Source organism: Pagrus major, chromosome 22, assembly GCF_040436345.1.
Source record: "Pagrus major chromosome 22, Pma_NU_1.0".
Taxonomy (NCBI): Eukaryota; Metazoa; Chordata; class Actinopteri; order Spariformes; family Sparidae; genus Pagrus; species Pagrus major.
In genome coordinates, this window is record NC_133236.1 from 24,351,913 (window position 1) to 24,374,854 (window position 22,942).

The window sequence follows — 22,942 nt, forward strand, 5'->3', positions numbered from 1 at the left end:
TTCAACACAAAACATAACATAACATTTACTTTAACAACACATTTTGAATCACTGTAGGTGATGGCATCAAATAAAAATGATATCTAAGACTTTTTTTTTTTTTTAAAAGGAAGACACAAAGGGTCATGAAACCCACCATGGAAAAGCACAATAAAACTCTGCATATTATTAACATCATGTACTGTATCTATGCTAGCTCATGATTGTCTGTGGAAAAAAATATCAAATACAAACTCACAATAGAAAAAAAACTGAAAATGCAGATTGTGATATCCTGTCGAAGCTTGCACACTATGTGTACTTAAAGATACTTGTTTTTTTTTATTTTGAGCTTATTCTCAGTGTTCCTTGTTTTTAGAGAGCAGTAGGTGACCGCTACCACATTTTTTTGCTCAGAACAGAAACATAAATAACATTGATGGGGCTTTTATGTATATAAAATGTTGAGAAATCCATTTCCAATATCAGCCTTACCCACATAAAAATTCAAAACGTCCAGAAAAAAATCTGGGTACGACTGCATTTATAAAACAACAAAACAATATTAAAAAAAATCGCACATCACCTGCGCCAACTTCCCGACAGGGCTAAATACTGCTTCCTCAGGACATGTATATGATTCACCACACTGCCAGTTATATACTCATGAATCAAGGTTCGATAATACACACACTGTACTGGTTAAAATGCAGCAGTGGTTCCCAAACTGAGGGGTGAGGCCCTCTGGAGGGGCAAAGAGGTACAGCAGGGGGCACGCGTCCACAAAAAGGTGAATAAATCTTTTTGTCTTATCTTATTTATCTTTTCTAAGTATCTAAAGACTTTAGAGTGTATTTTTTTTAAAAGAAATCTTAGAAAAAACAAAAACACAGCGCTTAAACTGTGTTTTAATCTGCTGCTCAAACGTTAGCATGCTCAGCTACCACCTTGCTGTTATCTAGAGTTAAGATAACGCAACTTCCCAGCTGTGTTAAGATATTATGTGGGATTACAGGGTACGTAGAAGCCAATGCAATAACAGTACTAATGCTAGGGCTAACTAGCTGTACCCTGCAATACAAGAATGCAATTTATTTGCCTTTATGTCAGCCGGCCTATCAAGGAGGCTGACTTTAGCCTCTTTGGGGCTGTATCATGTATTTTGAGCTAGCTAACTACAGTTGAAGCCGATAAAGTGCCCACATTTCTGAGAATTTTAAATGGTAAATCTGTCCCAATCGTCACTTTAAACTTTATATGTCAAATAAAAATGGACTTGACTTAAATTGACTGTCCGAGGAAGTTTGACAGACATAGCAAAAGTGGCCTAGCTAACCAAGAGGGGTAATAGTCATTAGGTCCACTCGTGCTAGTCACTTTTTGGGCCATAAGGAAAAGTTTGGGAACCACTGATTTACAGTAACAATGATCTCCTTGACAGTAACATTGGACCATTATCAACAATAAATAAATAAGCGTTTCATTCCGTGTAAAGAAATGTTATAATTTTTTTGTAAAGTGTCAAATTGAGCACCATGGTATCATAGTAACTGTAAAGATACAAAAAACAGACGTGGATTCGAAATGTCACCGCGCACCGACAGGAATGACAGTCGAGGCTTGTTTTATCGCCCCATTTCCTCTTAGCGCTGGATATAAATCGCGCGGAGCTTGACAAAACCTGTGAAAGATGGCATGACTTACATTGAGTCTGTCCAGATATGAAATAGGGATGTCACTGTAAAATCTAAACACAGGAGAGGAGTAGAGCTGGAAGGAGAAACTTAAACAAACATCAGTCAAACCCAGGCAGGTTCCCCCTCGCCGTAGAGCTCGAGTAGCGAGTGAAACAACTTCGGCGCAAAACTCTGGGACGAACGTCTTCCAACTCAAATACATTTAAATCACGGGGAAAACATCCAGGGACTTGCAGATGTTTGGATTTCAAACCAGCATGTACTTCACGTACACATGTACTACACAGTATTGGCCGTTATGTTGCTTTGGCTTCTCGCCGTCTGCCGAGTGGTGAGGTAGAGAAATGACTGCATGGCAGGCCTGCTGTTCGCTGACTTATGGTCGAGATTGCATGTTGATGGCGTTTGCATCTGGAGTGTGTTGCTCGGCTGTGTGAGAGCTCGAGGATCTCACAAAGGAAACTGCCCTGAGCCTGTTAATGCACTGGAGTGTGTCGGTATGTGTGTGTGTGTGTGGAGAGAGCGTTTGCATCTGTGTGTGTTTGATACTATCTGAGAGAAAGTTTTTTTGCTAATGAGTGGGTATGTCAAACAGTTAAGTACAAATATATATATATTGTGTGTACGTGTGTGTGTGTTGAAGAATGTCCAGGAAGTTATGCTTCTCCGTAGGCTGAGGCTTTGTCTTTTAACAGGTCCAGACACAAGTGACAGCTCCAGCTCCCTGAGAAAGGCGGAGAAAGAGAGGGCTGAAATGTTAGTCGTCCTCACTCCTTTCCATGTATAGCCTTTGTTTATAGCCTCTGTCACACGACATATATAGTACCAACCAGCTGATGTATAATAAAACACATGAGCGCAGACGCTGTACCTTCTGGAGGCTGGGTCATCGGAGGCTTCAGGCAGTACATGTGGTATCCTCTGTCGCAGTCATCGCAGAACAGCAGCTGGTCCTACGTTTGCAACACACAATCGATATATTACATTTGGGATACCTACCTAAAGTCCTTTTTCTGTTCTTATTGTTGTTTTTTTGGTTGTCGTGTATCTTATCTGCTTGCCACGTACAGTGAGTTAAAATCAGTGTAGCGTATTGCCTCTGACAGGCTGAATGCTGACTGTGCAAAGGTCACGACATTAAACAGAAAGCAAGTCAAATTTGGTGCACTTCAAAGCAAATTCAAATCTAGTCGTCTCCTACGTCGTACATACATCGTTCTCTGAGGTGCCGCAGATGCTGCAGGACTTGCACTCTATGCACTGCCACTGGTACGTCCTCACCGCCTGCATCATGTTGTCAGTGAACTGCAGACATGTGGGGTGACCTGCGGGGGGGAACGGCGAGAAGAGACGAGAAAAGTGAGGAAGAAGGAAAGAATGGATGGCCAGAGGATGAACAAAGCACATTCAGTGTTCTCTTATGTAACCGGTTAGAGACGCCTGTTAAGAGACGGTGAGCTGACAACAGACGCAGACAGACACATCTAAACATATTTACATAATTCATCGAAAGTGGATTTACATCATCTGCAGCTGTAGCTGCTGCAGGCTCTGAGGTGCAGCAATAATGTATCTCCTATGTTAATTAAAATGAATAAATTATCGACAGTATTTCTGTGCTCAGATTTTGAAATTCTCCTTTTAGTTTAAAGACATTTCTTAATGCTGTAGAAAGAAGTGTTTCAATAAAATGTTTTGCCCCAAAATGATTTCTCCCTTCAAAATAAGACTGTTATGTCTTTTTAAGAGCCAGCAGTGACTATCAACTAGAGCCACAATTTTAGTAATCGATTAACTGCTTCAGTCATTTCTTTTTTTTTTAACAAAAATGTCAAACACTTTCTTGTTCCAGCTCCTTAAATGTCAGGATTTTCTGCTTTTCATTCCCATTTCTGAAAATAAACGAGGAAATAATCTTAATATTTGAGTGTTGGACTGTTGGTTGGACAAAAGAAGCAATTTGAAGGCGTCACTTTGGGCTCTGGGAGATTGTGATAAGCGTTTTTCATATGTTTCTGACAGTTTAGTCGCAGCCCCAGGGTTACTTGTGTCTGTGATTCAAACAACGGTCCATACAGCTGTATGAAACGTAGCATCAAAGGCAATCTAACCACAAAAGACAAGTGATTATATATCTGGGAAACAAAACACGAGCAGTGGTGTGTGCAGGCAAAATGTTATCATCTCCCCATAAATCTACAGCTGTTACGACAATAAGAGCTTCACGGCTCTGTCGGCATCTCGGGAGCGCAGTTATCTGCAACGCCCTGGTATCAATGGGGTATCAATGAGCCATGAATGAGCCATAATCAAGGATGAAGTGATTTACATCTGGACCGGGAAGGCAGCCAGAAACACTGAAAACCCTCCCTATCAGCCTGTGATGGGGGGAACAAAGAGAAACTTGATTAAATCTAAAGCAGTTCAAGTTTAAGCTGCTGCCTGCTTTCCCGAATAAATGGAGGAATTAGAGTCAGGGATGGAAATTAGCTGTGGCAGTTTAAAAGATGGCCTGCCAGCTCAAACAGATACCACTTAGCAGCAGGCAGGAGTAAGTATTTCTACTCAGAGACTACCGATAAAAGAAAGGATCTAGAGAGAGGAGCAATGGGGTGCCAATTGGCTCTTACCTCTCGGCTACCTGTCCTCTTTAGCCAATGGAGTGACTTAAGAGTCCACGTTCCACTGGTCTTGCTATTTTAGTCCAGAATATAATAGGTTGTAGCCGTGAAGTTAAGTCTATCGTGTTGATTATCTCACGCAAGCAAAAGGAGGTTAGTGTTTGTTTATGGAAAATGGAAAATGTCTTAATCCACATGTGCATGGTTAAAAAAAATGCCCGTGTATCCATCAGGGGAAAAAAGGATGGCCTTCAAGGGGAGCCGCTGTAGTCCACTCTTCACTTCAAAGTCTTTCAGCGTTCAGTCAATGAAAACGTTTACTCTGCAAATGCCTCTTATTGCCACGAAGTCCAGCTAGCCAAGATGTCCCGTTATCAGCTGTCCGCATCATCATCATCATCATCGTCTGAAAACAAAACGTCTTCCAGCTCTGCTTCTTCAAAGCCATGAAACGTGGAGGCATCGCTGTCTGACGCGCCGCCGAACAATTCTTCGAGAGCACTCGGCTTCCTCCCATCCTTCTTCACTCCTCCTCCTCCTCCTCTTCCTCCTCTTCTTCCAGCTACCATGAAAACATCAGCGTCAGAGCAACACAGACAAAGTCCACACACTCTCGCAGCTGACTAACTAAACTCTACCGTAGCAAGAAAACACCTCACGGCGCTGATTAAAAAAAAAATGTTTTCTGCCCGTGATATCCAGCAGAGGCGTCTTTGGGTAGTGTGTGGAGAAAAAACAGGGTGGGGAAATGAAACAAAAATGCAGCCAGATGTGCCATAAAGTAATGCATGAGAAACGAAAGAGTGAATGCATGTCGTCTAAAGGCAGAAGTCCTGACTGATGGACGAGGCTGACATGGAGAAGCATGCAGGATGGAAGCAAGCAGCGGAGCCTATCGATCAATATTATTTCTAAGAAGGGAAACGGCAAAGCTTTTCCTGGAGTTGGCGCTCACTTCTTACGGTCTACATGGCTCATTGATAACCCCTTGAAAAGACACCGCATCATGAAAAGCTCAATTCATTGCGTAATCAGATCTACATCATCAGGGAGAGACAGAAATCAACCTGTGTGAACAAGGATGACTAATAATGAAATGAAGCTGTCACAAATTAAAATGAACTTTACTGCAAACTTTATAATAATAACATTGATCCAAAAGATATTTCGAATGAATCATTATCCATTAATCTAAACAGAAGTTTGATGCAGGGAGTTAAACTGCATCACATCTGTGGCCATTTCAGTCCGTGTAACACCAATAAACATCGCAAGGAAGCGAGGAACAGACATGAACAAGATTGTGGACAAAAAGGAAGTAAAAGGGAAACAAAAATGAGATGTGTAGTAGACACAAATTAAAGTGCTGCACTAGCGAACAACTAATTTCTGAAAATCCCAATTAATTCCTCGGGAAATACGCTTATTTATATTCCGGCTGAGAGTTAGATCAGAAGATTAATACCACTCTTATGTCTGTGTGTTAAATATGACGCTACAACCAGGAGATGGTTAGCTTAGCTTAGCTGAGCTAGAAGACTGGAAACAGGGTGAAACAGCGAGCACAGCTCTGTCCGAGGGCAACAAACTCTTCCTACCAGCACCTTTAAAGATTACTGACTAACATGTTATGCCTTGTTTGTTTACTCCATACAAAAAAGCTCTCGGTGACAACAAGCCTCCAGGAAGTCACTGCACCCCGCCACGACAGAGTCCAGCACATATAATCTCCTGTAAAGCTTGTTGTTTTTACAATTCAGGTTTTGTATAGACTAAACAAACAAGATATGAAGTGTTGTTAAGAGGATCTTGTTATCTCTGGACGGAGCCAGCTGTCCTCTTGTTCCCAGTCTTTATGCTAAGCTAGGTTAAGGGTCTGCTGGTAGTGGATTCATACTTAACGTACGGACACGAGAGTGGTGTCAATCTTCGCGTCTGAGTCTTGGCAGGAAAGAAAATAAGCATATTTCCCAAAATATCGAACTATTACCCTTGATAAGAGAGTGATTTATGAGTGGTTTCTTGCTGTGCCATTGAAAACACTCGTATGACATTCTTCTAATTCAACTGGCAGGAAAACAAAGGCATTAGCTTGTGGTCTACATTAATGCTAACATCATCAAAGAAGCTAAGGCTTTAACGGAGCCCTCCATGTTGTGGAGACTGGGGACTCACCGGAGCGTCCACAGTCGGAGCAGGACACCAGCTCCTCGGCTTGGCCCGTCTTCCTGTTGGAGTCCTGGTCTCCCAGGCAGAAGTCACAGTAGTCGTTGGGGATGATGGAGCCATCTGGGGCCTTCTGAGCTGTCGGCAGGAACAGATACATGTAAGGAGGAGGATATATGAGCTGCTCTTGAGCTGTTGATCTGTGTAATTAAATGGTCACCGGCGACTTACGTTTGTGGTTGTCTGAATAACGTGGAGGAGACGGGGGCATATCTGTTTCCTTTTCCTCCTCACCCTCCTCCTCGGCCAGGTGAGTGTGGGTGTAGTGGTAGCTCAGGCCGGGCCGGTTCTTGTAGCGCTTTCCACAGACTACAGGTGAAACATCACAGCGTCATTAGAAACACTTAATTTAATGGAGACAATTTGCAGAAACTTCAATTGGCTGTCAGTATTCATGTTTGATGTTTTGCACTCAACTACTTGAGTATTATGTGAATAAAAATCATATATGTTGCAGAGAACTGTTATATTTTTCTTCTTCACTTTAGCTTCAGACTAAACTTGTGGGACATTGTTACTACTTGTGCTGTTACCATATATCAGAATATAAAATGTCACCTATATTACTACAAAAAAAACTACAGTGTATGAATGGGTTCACTTTTTTACCATATGAGGCAACAAAAGCACGTAATGGGATTCGTTAAAGACAGCGTTGTTGAGAGGATATATTACTGCTGCTAATTCACTAAGAAGAGGCTTTAACTTCTACATATCTAAAGGTGTAACCTGTAAGATATGGCCAGAAATTGAAGGTAGCTCAAAAAAAATATAGGGGGATGCATAACGGCTAACTGCTGCTCACTAAACTGTTTGCTAGCTGTTGTTAGCTTATTAGCTAGCGGGTGTGAAGACAGGCTCTGAGACCGACAGATGCCGGTTTGAAGACAGGGAATATAGTATGGAGGTGATTTACAGTGGCATGAGGCGGTGAGGAGAGAGAGAGAGAGAGAGTCAGGCATCGGAAGCGGGAATATTTTTGTATTTATTTGAACCAAACCAGAGGGGATTGTGGGAAGACAAACCAAGACTGTTTTGGTGAATTTCAATTTGTTTCTGTCGAGTGTGTTTTAACGTTAAATTAAAAAGACAATGAGCTTTAATTCAGACCGTGTACGGTTGTATTTAGAAGGGAAAAAGTTGTAAAAATATGGTACATGATAGGTATTAAAGTAGGTAGTAAATCTTCCAGAAACTATGGGGGCTATTGGACTATTGCCTTGAGTTACAAACTGGTATTACGTGAAAGGGCGGGCCGGGGCTAGCTTGTTAGCATGCTAACTTCAGCAGGCATCTCTGCAACACAATACATTGATGTCACTGACACTGTTGTTTTTGTTGTTTGTTTTTAAACAAAAATTCTGGCCATATCCTACATATTACCCCTTTATTGCTATGGAGTCTAGTGTATAGATATGGGGACAGGATACAAAAGGTGTGTCAGAGGTTCAGTAGCTTAGAACTGATTTCAAAAACAGGTTATAATCAAGCAAATCAACACACGACGAGAGCTTGACACACACCGTTTTACCCTGCTGTACTCTACTGGGAAGTCACACAGATTCTTTCTACTAATAATATAAAAACTACAATCTATAGTCTAATATTGTCGCAGTTATTGGGGTTATTAATAAGCACATTCGAGCTGTAGCCATCATAGAAGTTGGAAGTCATTTCTGTTTCAGCCAGATTTGGGTATTTTACCACAAAGCAGCAGAGCTTCAACATTCCCCTGTGAACTCACTGCCAATCCATTCCCGTGGTTAAAAACTCCATATGGAAAATTTTAGGAATCTACCCAGCGTAAAGACTTCTACAATGGCTACATCTGTGGATCACGTCACAGCTAGCGAGGCCTTAAGAAACATGCATCTGTCAGAGCGACATTAGCTGCTGCTGCTTAAGCATCATGTGGCGCATGCCTTGCAAAGAGGAAGCATTAAGGCAGATGGCATCGCGCTAGTGTCATGCAATGCTTGCACTGAACGCAGGAGCGGACGCTCGAACTAGCATAAAGCATTTAAAGCGTTAGGCATCTCCAAGGGATTAGCATTCAGCTAGCCATTCCCACAGCCAGATGCCCATTAGCAAAACAAAAAAAAAGCCAGTCATGAAGCCCTTAGAAAGACAAGATGGCGACAGGTTCGATACCTTCTTCAGCCTTTTTTGAGTTATGCTTTTGTTTGTATCTATCTGGAACAGAGAAGACACAAAGCAAACAATAAAGGAAAAGACAGAACAGAACAAGACACAAAAATGAGGATGAGATTCAGTTGTTCGAGCGGAGGCCTATCTCTTTCCACATCCCCATGGCAATCCATTCCTGGGGGGATTCTGCCCAAGTACGTAAGTGGCATGCTAGTCAGGTCTGGATTAACAGCAAACTCTTTCTTCATGCTGCAGAGGACTGCTCTTAGAGGAGAAGGAGAGGGGGTGTCTCACTGAAAGATGAGAGAAAACGACTAGTCTGCTGGTTTCTCTCCACTTACTGGAGCTTTGTGAAACACTGTGATTCTTAATTTAACATGTAAACTAAAGGCACAGGATGTACAAAGTTTTCTTTTCCCTTACTGTCGCAGACGTAAGGTTTGTCCTGGTCGTCCGTGTTAACCGGCTCTGTCCTTCTGCGAGTGGATCCTCTGTTCTGAGAGGAAAGAAAACATGATCCGATGGATGAACACAAATTCTGGATATTTAAAAAGAGTGCAGTACTTATAATTTTACAATATAAACTTAAAAAAACGTTTCAGATGAAGCAAAGCTCTTGACATTTAACAGTTGGGCAGATAAGTGTCACATAATACACTTGATAGATCAGATTGTGTATTGATGAAACTCTGTACTCGTTCTCTTTTATGCCACACACATTAATATATATGCTTGTCTTCGTACACACTCACTTTGCCTCTGTTTCTGTTCTTTCTCTTTGGAGTATCCAGTTCAAAGTCGTCGTCATCGTGGAAACCGTCCCCATTTTCCTCCGCCTCCAGAACTCTCTGCAGAGCAAACATGCAGACAGAGAGAGGCTCAACACACAGGGAACAATATGTGTGAAGAGCTCAGAAAGAATGGCTAATATTTGGATGATTTCACAGTGGACATAATTCACGTGATACCTGTATCTCCAGCAACGTCTCCTCTTCCTTACAGATGTTGTTTTTTTTCTCCAGCAGGTTGTCCCCCCTCAGGAGGGCCTCCAAGGCCGTGGCCTCCCCCGGGGGACCCTCACGCTTCGGGGCCAGCTCGGCTTCTGAGGAGGTGGCGGCAGAAGAGAGAGAAGGAGAATGAAAAGACCATCTGAGGTGACAGTTTGTGCGTGTTACAGTTTTGCATCCTCAAAGATGCTTTTTTTTTTTTGCTGAATATCTTAAACAAAGAAGTTAAAGCAGATCTTCTTCAGGCTAGTTTAGTGCCAGATCACATCTGATTTATAAAGCACTTTCAAAGAAAGCTCATTTTTGGATGAACAACATGCAGAGAAAATGTATCAGTATCAATGTGTTCCCTCTGTTTAGAGTTTCACAGATTCAACATCAATAACAACGAAGGTTCACAGTAAGTCAGGAGGAAATGATGAACCAAAGATAGAGAAAAAAACACTGCTCATAGGTCTAAACTACATCTCCAGTATCTCACTGCTCTTTTATCCTCTCCCTCTTTTCATTTCCCGGGAGATGAACTCGCTGCAGCGTTGACTCTCTGTCCTCGTCTTTGAACTCTAACACCGGGATAAAAAACACAATGAAAGTCGGGATGTGATAAGAAAGGAAAGGAGGGAGCAGGGATACTGTTCTTATTGAACACAGCTCTGCGTCTCCTCTCCTCCTCCTCCTCCTCCTCCTCCTCCTCCTCTTATTTCTTTGTATAGCTTGACTTTGACACAGACATTTCCTCCCTCCCCACAGTCCCAAAAACCTCTCCCTCGACTCTTCGGGGGCCAACTGAATGTGCTCTGCCAGCAAAAAGACCCCTCCACCCTCAACCCCATAAGAACAAACGCCCATGCTCACACGAATCATATTGATCCACAGCTAACCCTAAAGGGCCACTCCACCCATTTTACACATGAAGTGTTTACAGATTTTACTTGAGTGCTATTTAGCCTGTGATTTTTTTTTTTTTTTATAATGTCCTCTGTGGCTCTCTGGAGAGCTTTCTAAAGCCTGTAAAACTAACCTTGATGATGTCATAGTGATGTCAACTGGGTTTGGTTCTGTGTTTTACACTGGAGGTGTGGCGGTTGAAAGAAATAGGCATTAAGGAGACGGGGGTATAATGAAGTATTCTGTTGAGCTGAATTATGGGGAATGTAGGATCCACATGTTTTAAAGCTTGACCCACACTTGGGATGATAAATCAGGAGATAACCTTGTAGAAAAGCAATAATAAATCTCTGGAGTAGACGTCTAATGTTGAGGAAGAGACATGAGATGACGGCTTTTCACATTTGAAGCCTATGTTGAGGTTTTCGAATGAAGCTTTGAATGTCTCTCATTGTGTTTTATGATATCATCACAAAATACAGTTTGAATGAAGTGATTAGTTGTTGTTTTTTATGAAATCAATTATCTTTAATGAATTTTACTGAGCGTAACTCGATTTCTGCGTTGAAAATGTTGTTTTTGAGATTCAGCAAAAACGGACTGAAGCTGAATATTCGGTGAGATAAAAGCATGTGGTGTGACGACCTTAACTGGGGTTATTGGAAATGTTTGGATCACACGAGTCAGAAACAATCCTACGTGTCCACCGCAGGATTGTAAATCTACAACTTGGCAGTGAATAGAAAAAAAAAGCTGCACGGCATATTGATTAAGATTGAAGCTTCGAACTGTTCGGTACAGCCCTGCTTGATGAAAACATATGAACGTGCACGGCATCACTGAATCATCTAAAACCGATTAATTGTCTTCGTGAACAGGGAAGCAAAATGGCTGCTGACACAAGGCCACTCGAATGTTGAGCTGCGACATGAAGATCTACAAAACAGAAAGGATTTCGATTCTGGTTTCAAACTGCACGACAAAGCCTCTGTGTATCACACACACACACACACACACAGACACATACACACACACAGACAAACCTCTCTGCTCAGGAAGCATTAAATAAACATAAAGCATTTCCAAAAGCCTGAAAGGGGAGCACTCACATTCCTCTGTCGTGTTATGATAGATATCTGGGCCAAACTGCAGAATTGGATCTCTGGAAAACAAAACTGGAGACTTCTCCTCTCTTTTACTCTCAGCTACAAAGGCTTTCCTGCTCTTGTTAACTAAAGTCTATCGCTAGTTTTCTGTCCCTTTACGTGCTTTGTTTGGGGAGTGTCTCTCCACAGAAATGTCCTCTGCTTAAAGCTGAATCGTTCGAGGTGAACGACTCTGGAGTATTATATTGCTTCTGGAAGACAGCGAGGGGGAAACAATAGTGTGGCAAAGCCGAAACAAAGACTCGCCTTCATTTCTCCCCCTTATCAGGTTCCTGGGGCATTCCTTCACAAAAAAAAATCCCCAATAACACACACATATGCATGCATGGATGCACACACCCACACACACACACACACACTTCCACCTCATAAGACTCACTTACATTCTAATGCCTCATGGACAAATGATTATAGAGGCCCAGTTAGGGTGCTTCTGTGCTGCAACGGAGAGCTGGAGTCATGTGTGGGGGTGTTGTGTGTGTGCTTGTGTATGTGTGTGTGTGCGTCTACTGCCAGAGAATAGAGAGAGGAGGCATTGATTCAGGGGAGAGAATGAACCTGGAGACCTGGCGAGAGAGACGGGCTAACCAGAGCCAGATGGTCAGATAGCGAACGTGAACGTCGCCGAGCACGCCTAAAGCTCTGCGCAACACAACGTACGTTCAGATGAAGGCGGTGGGTGCGACAGTTAAAAGTGGGCTTTGCATTGGTACGGGTCAGTACCGCAGTGGGCATGGGGTTCAACCGTGCATGCATGTCAATGTGTGTGCTGTTTGTCTTACCTAGTCGGAGCTCGCACAGGCGGAGCTGGGGATCCAGGGGTGGGTGGAGTCGCCTCTTCTTTCTCCAGCAACGAGCGGGGTAGGTATACATCTGTCCTGCTGCCTGGCCTGGACACACACACACACGTATTCATGTATATAGGCGTACACACATGCAGAGACACAGGCACACAGGAAGAACTTTACAACCACTGGCAAGCGTACAATTTTAACAAAACTTGCATTGAGACCCCTGAGCACACACACAACCAAGTACACACACACACACAGTGGACTGGTCTTACTTTCCTGTCACTTAATATGTCCCGATTACAGTCAGGCTGATGGTCCATGTCGGCTATTCATAAAAATCCTGCTCTTATATCACACACAACCTGAAATCTGTAGCTATTTCATCAGACATGTCTGTGTAGAAATGTTACCTAATTATGAGGATGGCTGCTGCTTTGTCATTATGTCAGTAAAGCAGACTTCCTCTACTTGAACTGAATATTTTGGCCCTTGTGTCTGATCATATTTCTGCCATTAGTTTTGACCAAGATGGACAGAGAGAAGTACTTTTTTTTTCAGCACCAGCAGAGGAAAAAAAAAAAAAAAATCAGGAGAATGAGGGGGGAGGGATAGACCTAGAATAAATGCATATAATGTGAGTTAGGCCTGCCACAAAGTATAGGGTGTGGCCTGAAGGGCTTTGCATACGAGATGGAGAGCAGGCTATTTGTGTCCAGCTCTCAGTAAAGAGCAGATTGTTCCCTTTGGCTCTACAGGCGACCCAGATGTGCATAAAGCATCCTGACTGCTCGTCTCTGGATAAATCGGCAAATGGTAACTCAAAGAATATACAGAAGGTGGTGGTGGTGGTGGTCCATCCATATTTATGCATTTCCTTTTTATTCGCTTGCATGCTGAGAGTGACATGAAAGATTGATATAGACCTCTGTGCGTTCAAGATAAGCTTCAGCCTGCAAATGCTTAGCTTAGCTTAGCATAGGGACTGAAAACAGCTCTGTACAAACCTACCAGCACCTCTAAAGCTCACTAATTAACATGTTGGATTTCACTCAAACCTTTGCACAGAGCTAGGCTAGCTGTTCCCCCTTGTTTCCAGTATATATGCTAAGCTAAGCAAACCAACATTTAGTGTACAGATAAGAGAGTGGAATCGATCTTCTCATCTAAGTCTCGGCAAGAAAGTTACGTGTATATCCAAAATGTCAAACTATTCCTGAGAGATATACTGTGCAACATGTCTGCATTTTAATGACAGGATCTTTGGCACATTTTGTTGAGTTGTAAACTTACATTATCTCTTTCAAGTTAACGTGTGTTTCATTCGTTCGACTGTGATGATAACTTGATAAATCAACGCTACATAACTCTTAAAGTAACTCTGGAGAAAGATGGTTGACTGTTGAGTCTCATTTCCAGACAACAACTCCCATAATCCCACGCTACAAATGTTTTCTTGTTTTGTTTGATTGAGAAACCTCTGACAGCAAAAAATTACACACTGTGCCTTTAAATAAAAGTGAAAGTAGTAACTAATGTAATGTAATATTGCCAAATGTATATGTTAAAAGTCATATCAGTGAAATGAATCTGCGTGAGAGGATCACCTGGCTGGCGGTGGCGCTTCTCCATCCAGATGTAGCAGTTGTTCTGCGCCACACCAGTCTGCGAGTCCAGGAAGGGCATGCGGACGCTGCGTTCGGCACAGAGGCGAGCATTGTAGCTGCGGCAGTGTTCGATGGCCTCCCTGTAGAACTGGTCACCGAGCCTGAGCACAGACAGAGAGACAGTCAGAGAAGGTGGCAGGTAAACATGTTGAAACAGACGGACAAGAAGACACAACAAAAAGACCAGTTGTGATTTATCTGACTTAATGCATCGCTCATTATCATCTACGTCTCCGGAAACTGCCCCGTTCATTCAACATCTGACCTAAATGTGCAGTATATTTCATTGCCGAACTCAAGTTACCCACAAGTAACATTATAGTCCTATTTCTGCCATCGATCCAAGCTATTTGCAGCATGCTGCTTCAATTTCTGCTTTTCTGTGCGCTGAGTCTTTCCTGCTGTTGAAGCCCTATCAGCTAAATGTTCACGTTTTTTTGGGGACGGTTAATGGCAATAACATGTGCTGGGCGGCTGATGATTTGGTACGGTCTGCAAATCAAGAATGAGCGGGCCTGTTTAGGGCTTCGGCTTAATATAACACGCCCAGACTTCTCTCCGTATTTTGGCTTGGCTTGTTGTGTAAAGTCTGGATTTGCTGCCTCACATCAGATGCAGCACAGGCAGGAACATCTACGCAGACTGAGCACAATAAGGGAACAGGGGATACGGAAGGTAATGATGGTAACTGTGTGATTAGAAGACATGTTTCATCCTGTCAAACTGATAGATAAGTGAGAGTGCTGGCTCAAGGTCCACACGGCAGATGAGCCACACACACACACACACACACACACACTATCGACCAACACGAGAGTATAAATCAGGATGTGAGCCATCAATAATCTCCGCAGTCTCTGTCTAGAGGCAAGGATTTCTGCCGCTGAGATCGTTAGAAACAGATGGAACAAACCAAGACGAACTCATCTTTGCAGGAGATAAAATATGAACCTTGAGTAGCTTATTGTTTATTAAATTACATAGCTGAACGATAGAGGATAGATAGCTCTAATGGTCCGGTCTTCAGCCAACGGGGGCAACCATGGCTAGTCTTATAGTATCTTCTATGTACGCATCGAAGCCGACATAATCAGTGACAGGAAGGTTGGAGAAAAAGAAAGAATGCCAATAGGATCTCTTGCTCTTGGGGGATTTTCTCCTATCTGTTTATGTGCATACATGTCTATCTGCCTGCCCATCATCCTGTCTCTCTGACTGGCTCTGTGGATTCTCTACAAAGATATGTTAAGAATGCCAAGCTGGACAAAGACCAGCGCTCTGGTCACACTGAATCTCACAAAGATGTGCAGTGTTTGGAGTTGGGGGGGGAGCAGAGGGTGGATGGACGAGGAAGAGGATGAGAGGGGTGGGAGGAGGGTGAGAGGTTGGAGTGAGTATAGCGACTGGGGGGTGGATGTATGGATGAGGGAGATGAGAGGAGGAGACACGTATGAGGAGGATACTTGATTTGTGGCTGAAAAGAGGAAACGAAAACCTGATTAAAAAGAGGGAGAATGGGAACGTTGAACATGTGGGGAACAGATGAAGGTTCCCATCTCGTAGCTGCGTTACGGCATTGTCTTCACACTTCTATAATGTGAATTACACCTCGATTTTGGCTACCGACTGCCGCATCTGGACAAAGATCAGAGATGAATGGGAGATTTGTTGCTTTTGACATGAGTTGATGGGTGGGGGCGGCTCAAAGTGAACAATGTGGAGAGAGAAAAACAGTTGGTAATATATTCTGGGCTATATTTTCTCAAATGAAAGCAGCTCATGAAGCTCATAAAGCTATCGCTAGCAAGAGGAAAAAGGCTACAAAATAATCATAAACAGAAAAAAAATTAAGACTATTTATGCTAGCTAGCTCTTTATGCCAGCTCCACCTTCATCTGTGCCAAACAGATACAGTATGATACTGGTATGTATTAGGGGTGTTAGGCAGACTTTATGCCTTTGTACAGAGCCAGACTAGCTGTTTCCCTTTGCTTACAGTCTTTATGCTAAGCTAAGCTAACTGTCAGCTGGCTCCAGCTTCATATTTGCTGGTCAGATAGCGTACAGTATGATAGTGGTATCTATAAGGTAATATCTAATAGGTGTTAGTAGGTAGATTTCTTTTCTTTTTTTACCTTTGGACAGAGCTAGGCTAGCTGTTTCCCCCCTGCCAGCTGTCTTTAAGCTAAGCTAAGCTATTTTTTCCTTGCTCCAGCACCAGTAGGCTAAAAATACTGTAGGGTACTGTATGTTATCTTCTCATCTTACAAGCAAGAAAGTCAATAAGCTAAATGTCAAGCTATTGCTTTAAGGTATAGATAGCTTTCTCTCACTCAGTTAACTTTTTTTAAGGGAGCTGAGAAATAAGTGCTACTGATTTGGACCAGAAGCCGTCAAAACCACGTAATATCTGTTTCCATGAATTATCACAGTGGTGTGTTGCAACAGCAGGCACACACCTCTATAGTGGCTTCATGTGCACCATCAGTGCCACACTGTACGTACACAGCACAAGGTCTGGGCTCGAACATGTCTGGCACTTGCTGGCTGAGGCTTTTTGTCAGAGGACCTACAGAGATGAAGAATGCAGCTGGTGTTTTTTGGTGATGCGTGTTTTCACAGTATGACCAACCAGCAGTCACCGTGATCCGGACAAATCCAAGAGACTTCCTGTCACATAACTCACATTCCCCGAAGTGAAGCGCTGTCTTCTGCTTTTACTGTTTGTTGCCTGAACTCCGGGCATTTTCCCCTCATCCTGTCTTCCCCACTTTTCTTCCCGCATGTGTCATCCCGTATCGCCCCGTACGTTTCTGTCCAACTACAAAGTGTCTGTACAACGTCCCCTGGGCACTGGCTTCATAAACTCTTACATAAGCAAAGTGTGCCCTGCTGTGCTTGCGCTTGCTTGTTTGAGAGGTGTGTTCATGTGTGTATATGTATGACTGGGAGACCATCTGTCCATGCGTGTCCTGAGACCCCCGCCTACCTTCCCCCCACGAACCCGATTCAACCATCAGAGATTGCACTGTGCTCCTGTTTGTACCCATTAGTCGACTTTATGTCTGATCCGAGTGATGGTGCTTATGTAAGTCGAGTTTTGCATGTCGAGAGCGCATTCCTCTCGGTCAACAGCTTCCTGGATACTGATGGAATCTGCAGTTGCTGTGTGTTAGTGTGTGTGTGTGTGCACATATTTGTGTGTACCACTGTGATTGTCTCAATTGCTCCCATACTAGCACAGAGGAGCTTTGTGTGTGCCGCTCATGCTTGTCAACGCCGAGCACAGAAGCAACGATGGTCAACGTTTCCAGGTAAAAGGTCACAGAGGTGGAACATAAATACTTAAACTCACACTTAGCAGAGGCAGTCTGCTGTCATTCAACCCACTCGATCTTGCAATTATCTGTCACGTATTTCTGTCAGTAATATATGCTCGCAGCACCTTCTCTTCCTCCTTGCTAAATAGAATAATTAATCACTGAAAGCACTCATCAGTGGCATAATAAATCGCTGTCATACGTCTCTCCACAGTCGCGTTCGTGTCTCCACACTCTTCATCTACAACGCGTCCTTCCCATTTCAACGAGATCTGAAACGTTAAACATGCGCCATGATGTTATACTATATGTTAGAGCTGATATGATTAGTTAATTATTCAGTTTACAGAAAATTAAACAATTGTGATCATCAATAAGGCATTTGAGTCATTTGTCAAGACAGTTGCACAACAGTTGACTAAATATTTTTTTAATTATTTAATTTATTCAGAAAAAACCCTGTCGATTACTTTGGTATTTTATTTATCATTGGTGTCGTCAGTGATGTTTTTCTTTAACAGAAAATAAATAAATTAACGAAGCCTCGACCGTTTTGCCTCATGCAGGAGCTGTTTTGTCCGTCTCGTCCTCCTCGCCTCAGCTAACCATAATCACACCTTTGTCAATCGTTTAAAGGAGCTCTCCGCTTTGAAGGCGCTTCAAGGCTGAAGGCTGAGGTTATTACTGTAGCATCCGTTTTGTTACTGTAACGTGAAAACTGAATGCGTTCATGTGAGGAAATAGTGAAATTCATCAGCCGCTGGTGATACGCAAAAGCTTTCAAAATTAGATTACACTCTGCTAACCACAAACTAATTCGAGTTTTATTTCTACACCACAAAATCAAACCTCAAATTAGATCAGCTGGTCAGAGTTTGCTTTCAGCATGCGTGCTGGGATTCTTGCAGGTGTGTAAGCAACAGATTTAAGTCTCTGTAATTACTAGCAGCTAATATGACAGCTGAAGGAGATGCAAATATTTTTAGCTTTCTTTGAAACTATGACATGCGTGAGGAAAGATCTTGTGACTTGGCAGATGTCACACATTAGACGTTACAGCCTGACGACACGTTGGTGGCGACAACACCGGGTAGAGCCAAAACATGAGCCGCTCCTAACCTTAACCAAGTGGTTTCTGTGTTATAGTTAGCGTTATTCGTACTCGGTCTTGTCTCGGTCTCTGGATTTTGTCCTTGTTTTCTTTGTGTGTTCTTATGGGAATGTGGATTACTCAGATCAATTTGAGGAGAGCCTTTGGTTTGCATGTCCCACACCACATTTTATCGTAAGTGTGTCATATGAGTATGGGACTTGTCTAGTCTCGGTCTTGACTCAGTCTCGCCCTGCCTTGGTCTCGACCAAGTCGATTTTGAAAAACACAAAAGTAAAAAACCCCACTGCTGAGCTGATAATAGCCTGTATGACAGACTTTACAGGCACATCATTTCTCAGCGTGTAGAACTGTTTACATGTTGTTTACATGACCTCATTCAGCTCACTGAGTCAGAGCTAAACTGTATAGGCAACTAACTCCACCACAATACAAGCCTGGCATGTATCACTTCACACAGATACATCTTTCTAACAAGCTTGCAGTACACACAGAGTCTAAAAGGGAAATCTTTGACACATCTTATAGTGTCAAGGAACGATAGAGGTTTGCTACAGATTAGGCAGAAGATGGTGAGGACAGAGGAAGTTCACTTTTGGTTTAGGAATATGTAAGAGGCCCCCCAAAGGAAGTGCAGGGCCGGGCAACGGTATGTGGGCACTGATAGGCGTCTTTGTGGCACTTTGCAGGGCGAGAAGAGGAGGGGGACGAAGTGGAGGAGGAGGAGGAGCCAAGGAGGCAGAATGGGAGGGAAGAGGAGGGGTCCGATATGTCCCGGGGCACACGTGTTCCCTTTCAAACCCTGTCACACTCATTTTCTCTCAAACGCACGGATGTGTGTACGCACGAGCGCACTCGCACACACGCGCGCTCGTCCGTGCGCAAACAGACACACAAAGGGAATGAAAGGGAAAGGTGCAGAGTGCGGTCGGATGGGGGGGGGGCACGGGGAGAGGTAGAGCGAGCAGAATAGGAAAAGGGTGTTGCAAAAGGGGAAACCCTGATTCAGATGCTGCTGCTGTTGTTTTGGCCCGGAGGGGGAGGAGGTGGTGGTGTCGATTGGTGGAGGATGTAGAGACGCTTGTGAGGTGAAGGAGTGGAAGCTGGAGACCTGGGCTGAATGATAACTCACTTCAAGTCAACGTGTGGGGGGGAAAATCAGGGAAAATGTGTCTCCGAAGGAAGAGATATCATTTTTATGTGTGAGGGATAACATCCATATCTCATCCCTCCGCATAAAGAGAGAAACATGTGCCAGCTCCATGTGCAGAAGAGGGAAAAAAAAGAAAAGAGAAAAAAAAAGAGGAAGGATTGATCACTGCATGGAGCTTCTATTAAAAAAAAAAAAAATGTTCCTGGCCATTTAATTCCCCGTGCCTGGAAACCATTCCCGGACATTCCCAGTCCCCGGGCTCGGGTAGACAAAGGCCAGAGTTCGCCCCTGTGCTGAGGGTGTAGTATAAATGTATGCAGTAAATGCAGCCAGACAGACAACCACCCCCCCAACACACACACACACACACACGCACACACACCACCCCCCCTTCAAACCTCCATCACTCACTTATGTTCCCTCTCACGCAAATTGGGGGAAGGGCGGGCAGCTACACAACCGCCCACGCATTTGCAACAAACACACGCAACAAAAACACACACGTTGACCCCCCCCCCCACTCCACACACACCATCTCCTTTAAATCTCAGTCCTTTCAATCCTTACACAAACACAACCAAACCACTTTCCACCTGAGCTCCTTTTGTTCATTGAAACTAATGACAGGAGGTAAAAGAGGACACATCACATGCACGTAAACACAAATCCCTGCATGAATTATGTCGCTCATTTGAATACTTCTCATGTCAGCTCCTCATCAAGTCCCCGTCGCGCGCGGATCACAAAGAAGTCCTTGTAGAAACACGAGCGTTTAAACAAATCAAGTAAATATGCGCAGGCTGTGTCTGGACAGCCAGACGTATTTACTGCTGGATGATGACGGCTGTAATGCCTCTTTCGGAGCTGAGCGTGGGGGCGAGATTATGAGCACGTTATTGAGTGCATATGATTTACCGTCCACATCCTGGGGACAGATGACAAGCCGGGCCTATTGTTTCAAGCAGACAGTGGACTCAAACAGCCTGGAAAGTAGACCGCAGCAGCATTTCCCATGGCAGTAACTCACATGTGATATCAGTTCACATACATTACAAGTTATCTCTTGTATTAGGGTATGGGCTTATGTTTGGTTGAGTAGGTGGAGTCCTGAATCCAACCTACACATGCACACGTTTACATTTTTGCAGATATTGCACGGGGTCAAGGCCTATATGAAGGGCAGATGGGGTCCCCCCCCCCCGCCTCCATCCCTCCATCTCTGCCTCAGCATCAGTCTGTCTGTTTTTACATGTACCTCTCCCTCTCTCAACAGATGGACCCCGGAGAATACTGGGACGGTCCTAATCTGCTGCACACACACACACACACACACACACACACACACACACACACACACACACACACACACACACACAAAAACACACATATATATCCACATTCTCTGAAGCCTAATCTGTTTCAGCAGAATACAGCAGCTTAGAGACGTTTTTTTCCCCCCCAAGTCCCGGGTGTACAGTAAGATATTTTTGGTTGTCAACAAAGAGCTCCACAAGACAAGAGCATCACGAGTTCTCTCATCCTGCCTTCCCTTTCACTCTCAGTATTAATACACATGATGAAATCAAGCACATTAACGGTTTTTGAGAGGATGTAAAGCTGATAAGGACGGATGAAGAAGTGGAAGCAAAAAGATATTATATGCCTCATTTACGCCCCAATGCTGCTTTATACACTTCCCTGCTGTTTATGTTGAGTTCATACGTGTTGCTTTTGCCTTTTAACAGTCTGTGTTTGTATCTACATGTCGTATATGCACCTTATTCCTGCCGTTTATGTCCCCTTTTCATTTGTTTACACTTTCAGCGTTTGCTTTTGCTGCTCTAACACTCAATATTTACTTATTTACTCTTTCTGTAGTGGAACTTCTCTGTCAAAGAACGTCACAGGGGTGTACTTGGACAATAAACATCTTGGATTTATCAACAGCATCGCATCCAAATGCGTAAAAATCTCTTGAATTGTTTGAAACACTCATCTGTACCTCTTGCACAACAGATTTTGGGGATAACTGTCTCAGTCTCTGCACATTCCACATGACCAGTGGTAAACATCTGCTGTCAGCCAGCAGCAAGACAAACATGCATTCACTAATATGGACCGAGCTGAGAGTTATGGGTGCACGCACACACACACACACACACACACACACACACACACACACACACACACACACACATAGAGGGGGGGTCTATCCAACTGGTAAGATTGAACACATCTGCTTTTTTTTGCATTTTCTTCTCAAAGGTAACACAATGTTGATGCAAAGATCACACCCTGGCACCGTTAAGAGATTAAAATGTAAAACTTAAGGGAGAACTGCACGCCCCCCTGATTCTGCCTCACACTGCAGGTTTTTCTCTACATGCATGAAAGCAGATTAACACTGTATCATACCATGTAATAATGCGCTGTGCATTGTGCATTCAGCAGCGGTGAGCCAGAGTCGCCCTCTCAATGTGCGCTTTGTGACATTAATTGCATGAAATTATCTATGCAAATTCACCCCGTCCAGCGCTGACAAAGAGCCTGGCGTGCAAACTTCTGTCAACCGCGTTTGTAATACAAAAAAAACAGAAGGAGGACGATGGCAACTTTCATCAAAGTGCACGGGCGTAAAAGTGCGGACATTTACGCGCGGGGTTTGGAGATGTTTCCTCTGCAGACTGTGCATGCTTTCCTATCAGTCTTACACAACACACACAGCTACGGTAACAGCAGATAACACACACGGAGAAGGTCCGAGTACAAGGCAGAAAGTGTTCATTTTGCGCGTTTCAGCCTGCACACATCCTGTGCGCATCACCGCATGCACGCGAACAATGCAACCATTTCATAATTTCTTTTTTTTTTTAAAAATGTACTTACGATTTTAGAGGATTATGAATGACAGTCGCCATTTTCCTGCTGGACTGTAACGTAATATTCTAAATCTCGGTGTAGTTTGGGACCCTTATGGAAAAAAAACAGAAGAAACACAACAGCCAATGCGGTCCTGGGCACTATGCGCCCTACCAATACAACAGCAGCATCAAGACGCGAGGCGTGGCCTCACAGAAAAATATGTCAAGATCAATGTCCCAGAGTCCTCAGAGTGGTTATCATTTCATCAAATACAACCTGTATGTCCTTATTGTAGTGAAAACAGCA

The 22,942-nt window shown here is 43.5% G+C and overlaps 1 protein-coding gene across 2 annotated transcripts; it reads right to left on the reverse strand.

The window, feature by feature from the left end:
* dpf3 (double PHD fingers 3) lies at positions 1 to 22,719 on the reverse strand. Of its 2 annotated transcripts, XM_073492860.1 has the most exons (12): positions 22,661 to 22,719; positions 14,131 to 14,291; positions 12,515 to 12,622; positions 9,640 to 9,773; positions 9,424 to 9,519; positions 9,095 to 9,167; positions 8,675 to 8,716; positions 6,695 to 6,832; positions 6,473 to 6,601; positions 2,889 to 3,001; positions 2,548 to 2,629; positions 1 to 2,400 (listed from the first exon to the last, which is right to left on the reverse strand). In XM_073492860.1, exons 1-12 carry the CDS (start codon positions 22,690 to 22,692, stop codon positions 2,333 to 2,335), a joined length of 1,176 nt encoding a protein of 391 aa, XP_073348961.1. In that variant the 5' UTR covers positions 22,693 to 22,719; the 3' UTR covers positions 1 to 2,332. The 2 variants fall into 2 exon arrangements, with proteins under 2 accessions (XP_073348961.1, XP_073348962.1); XM_073492861.1 differs by lacking the exon at positions 8,675 to 8,716.
* Positions 22,720 to 22,942: the final 223 nt, after the last annotated feature.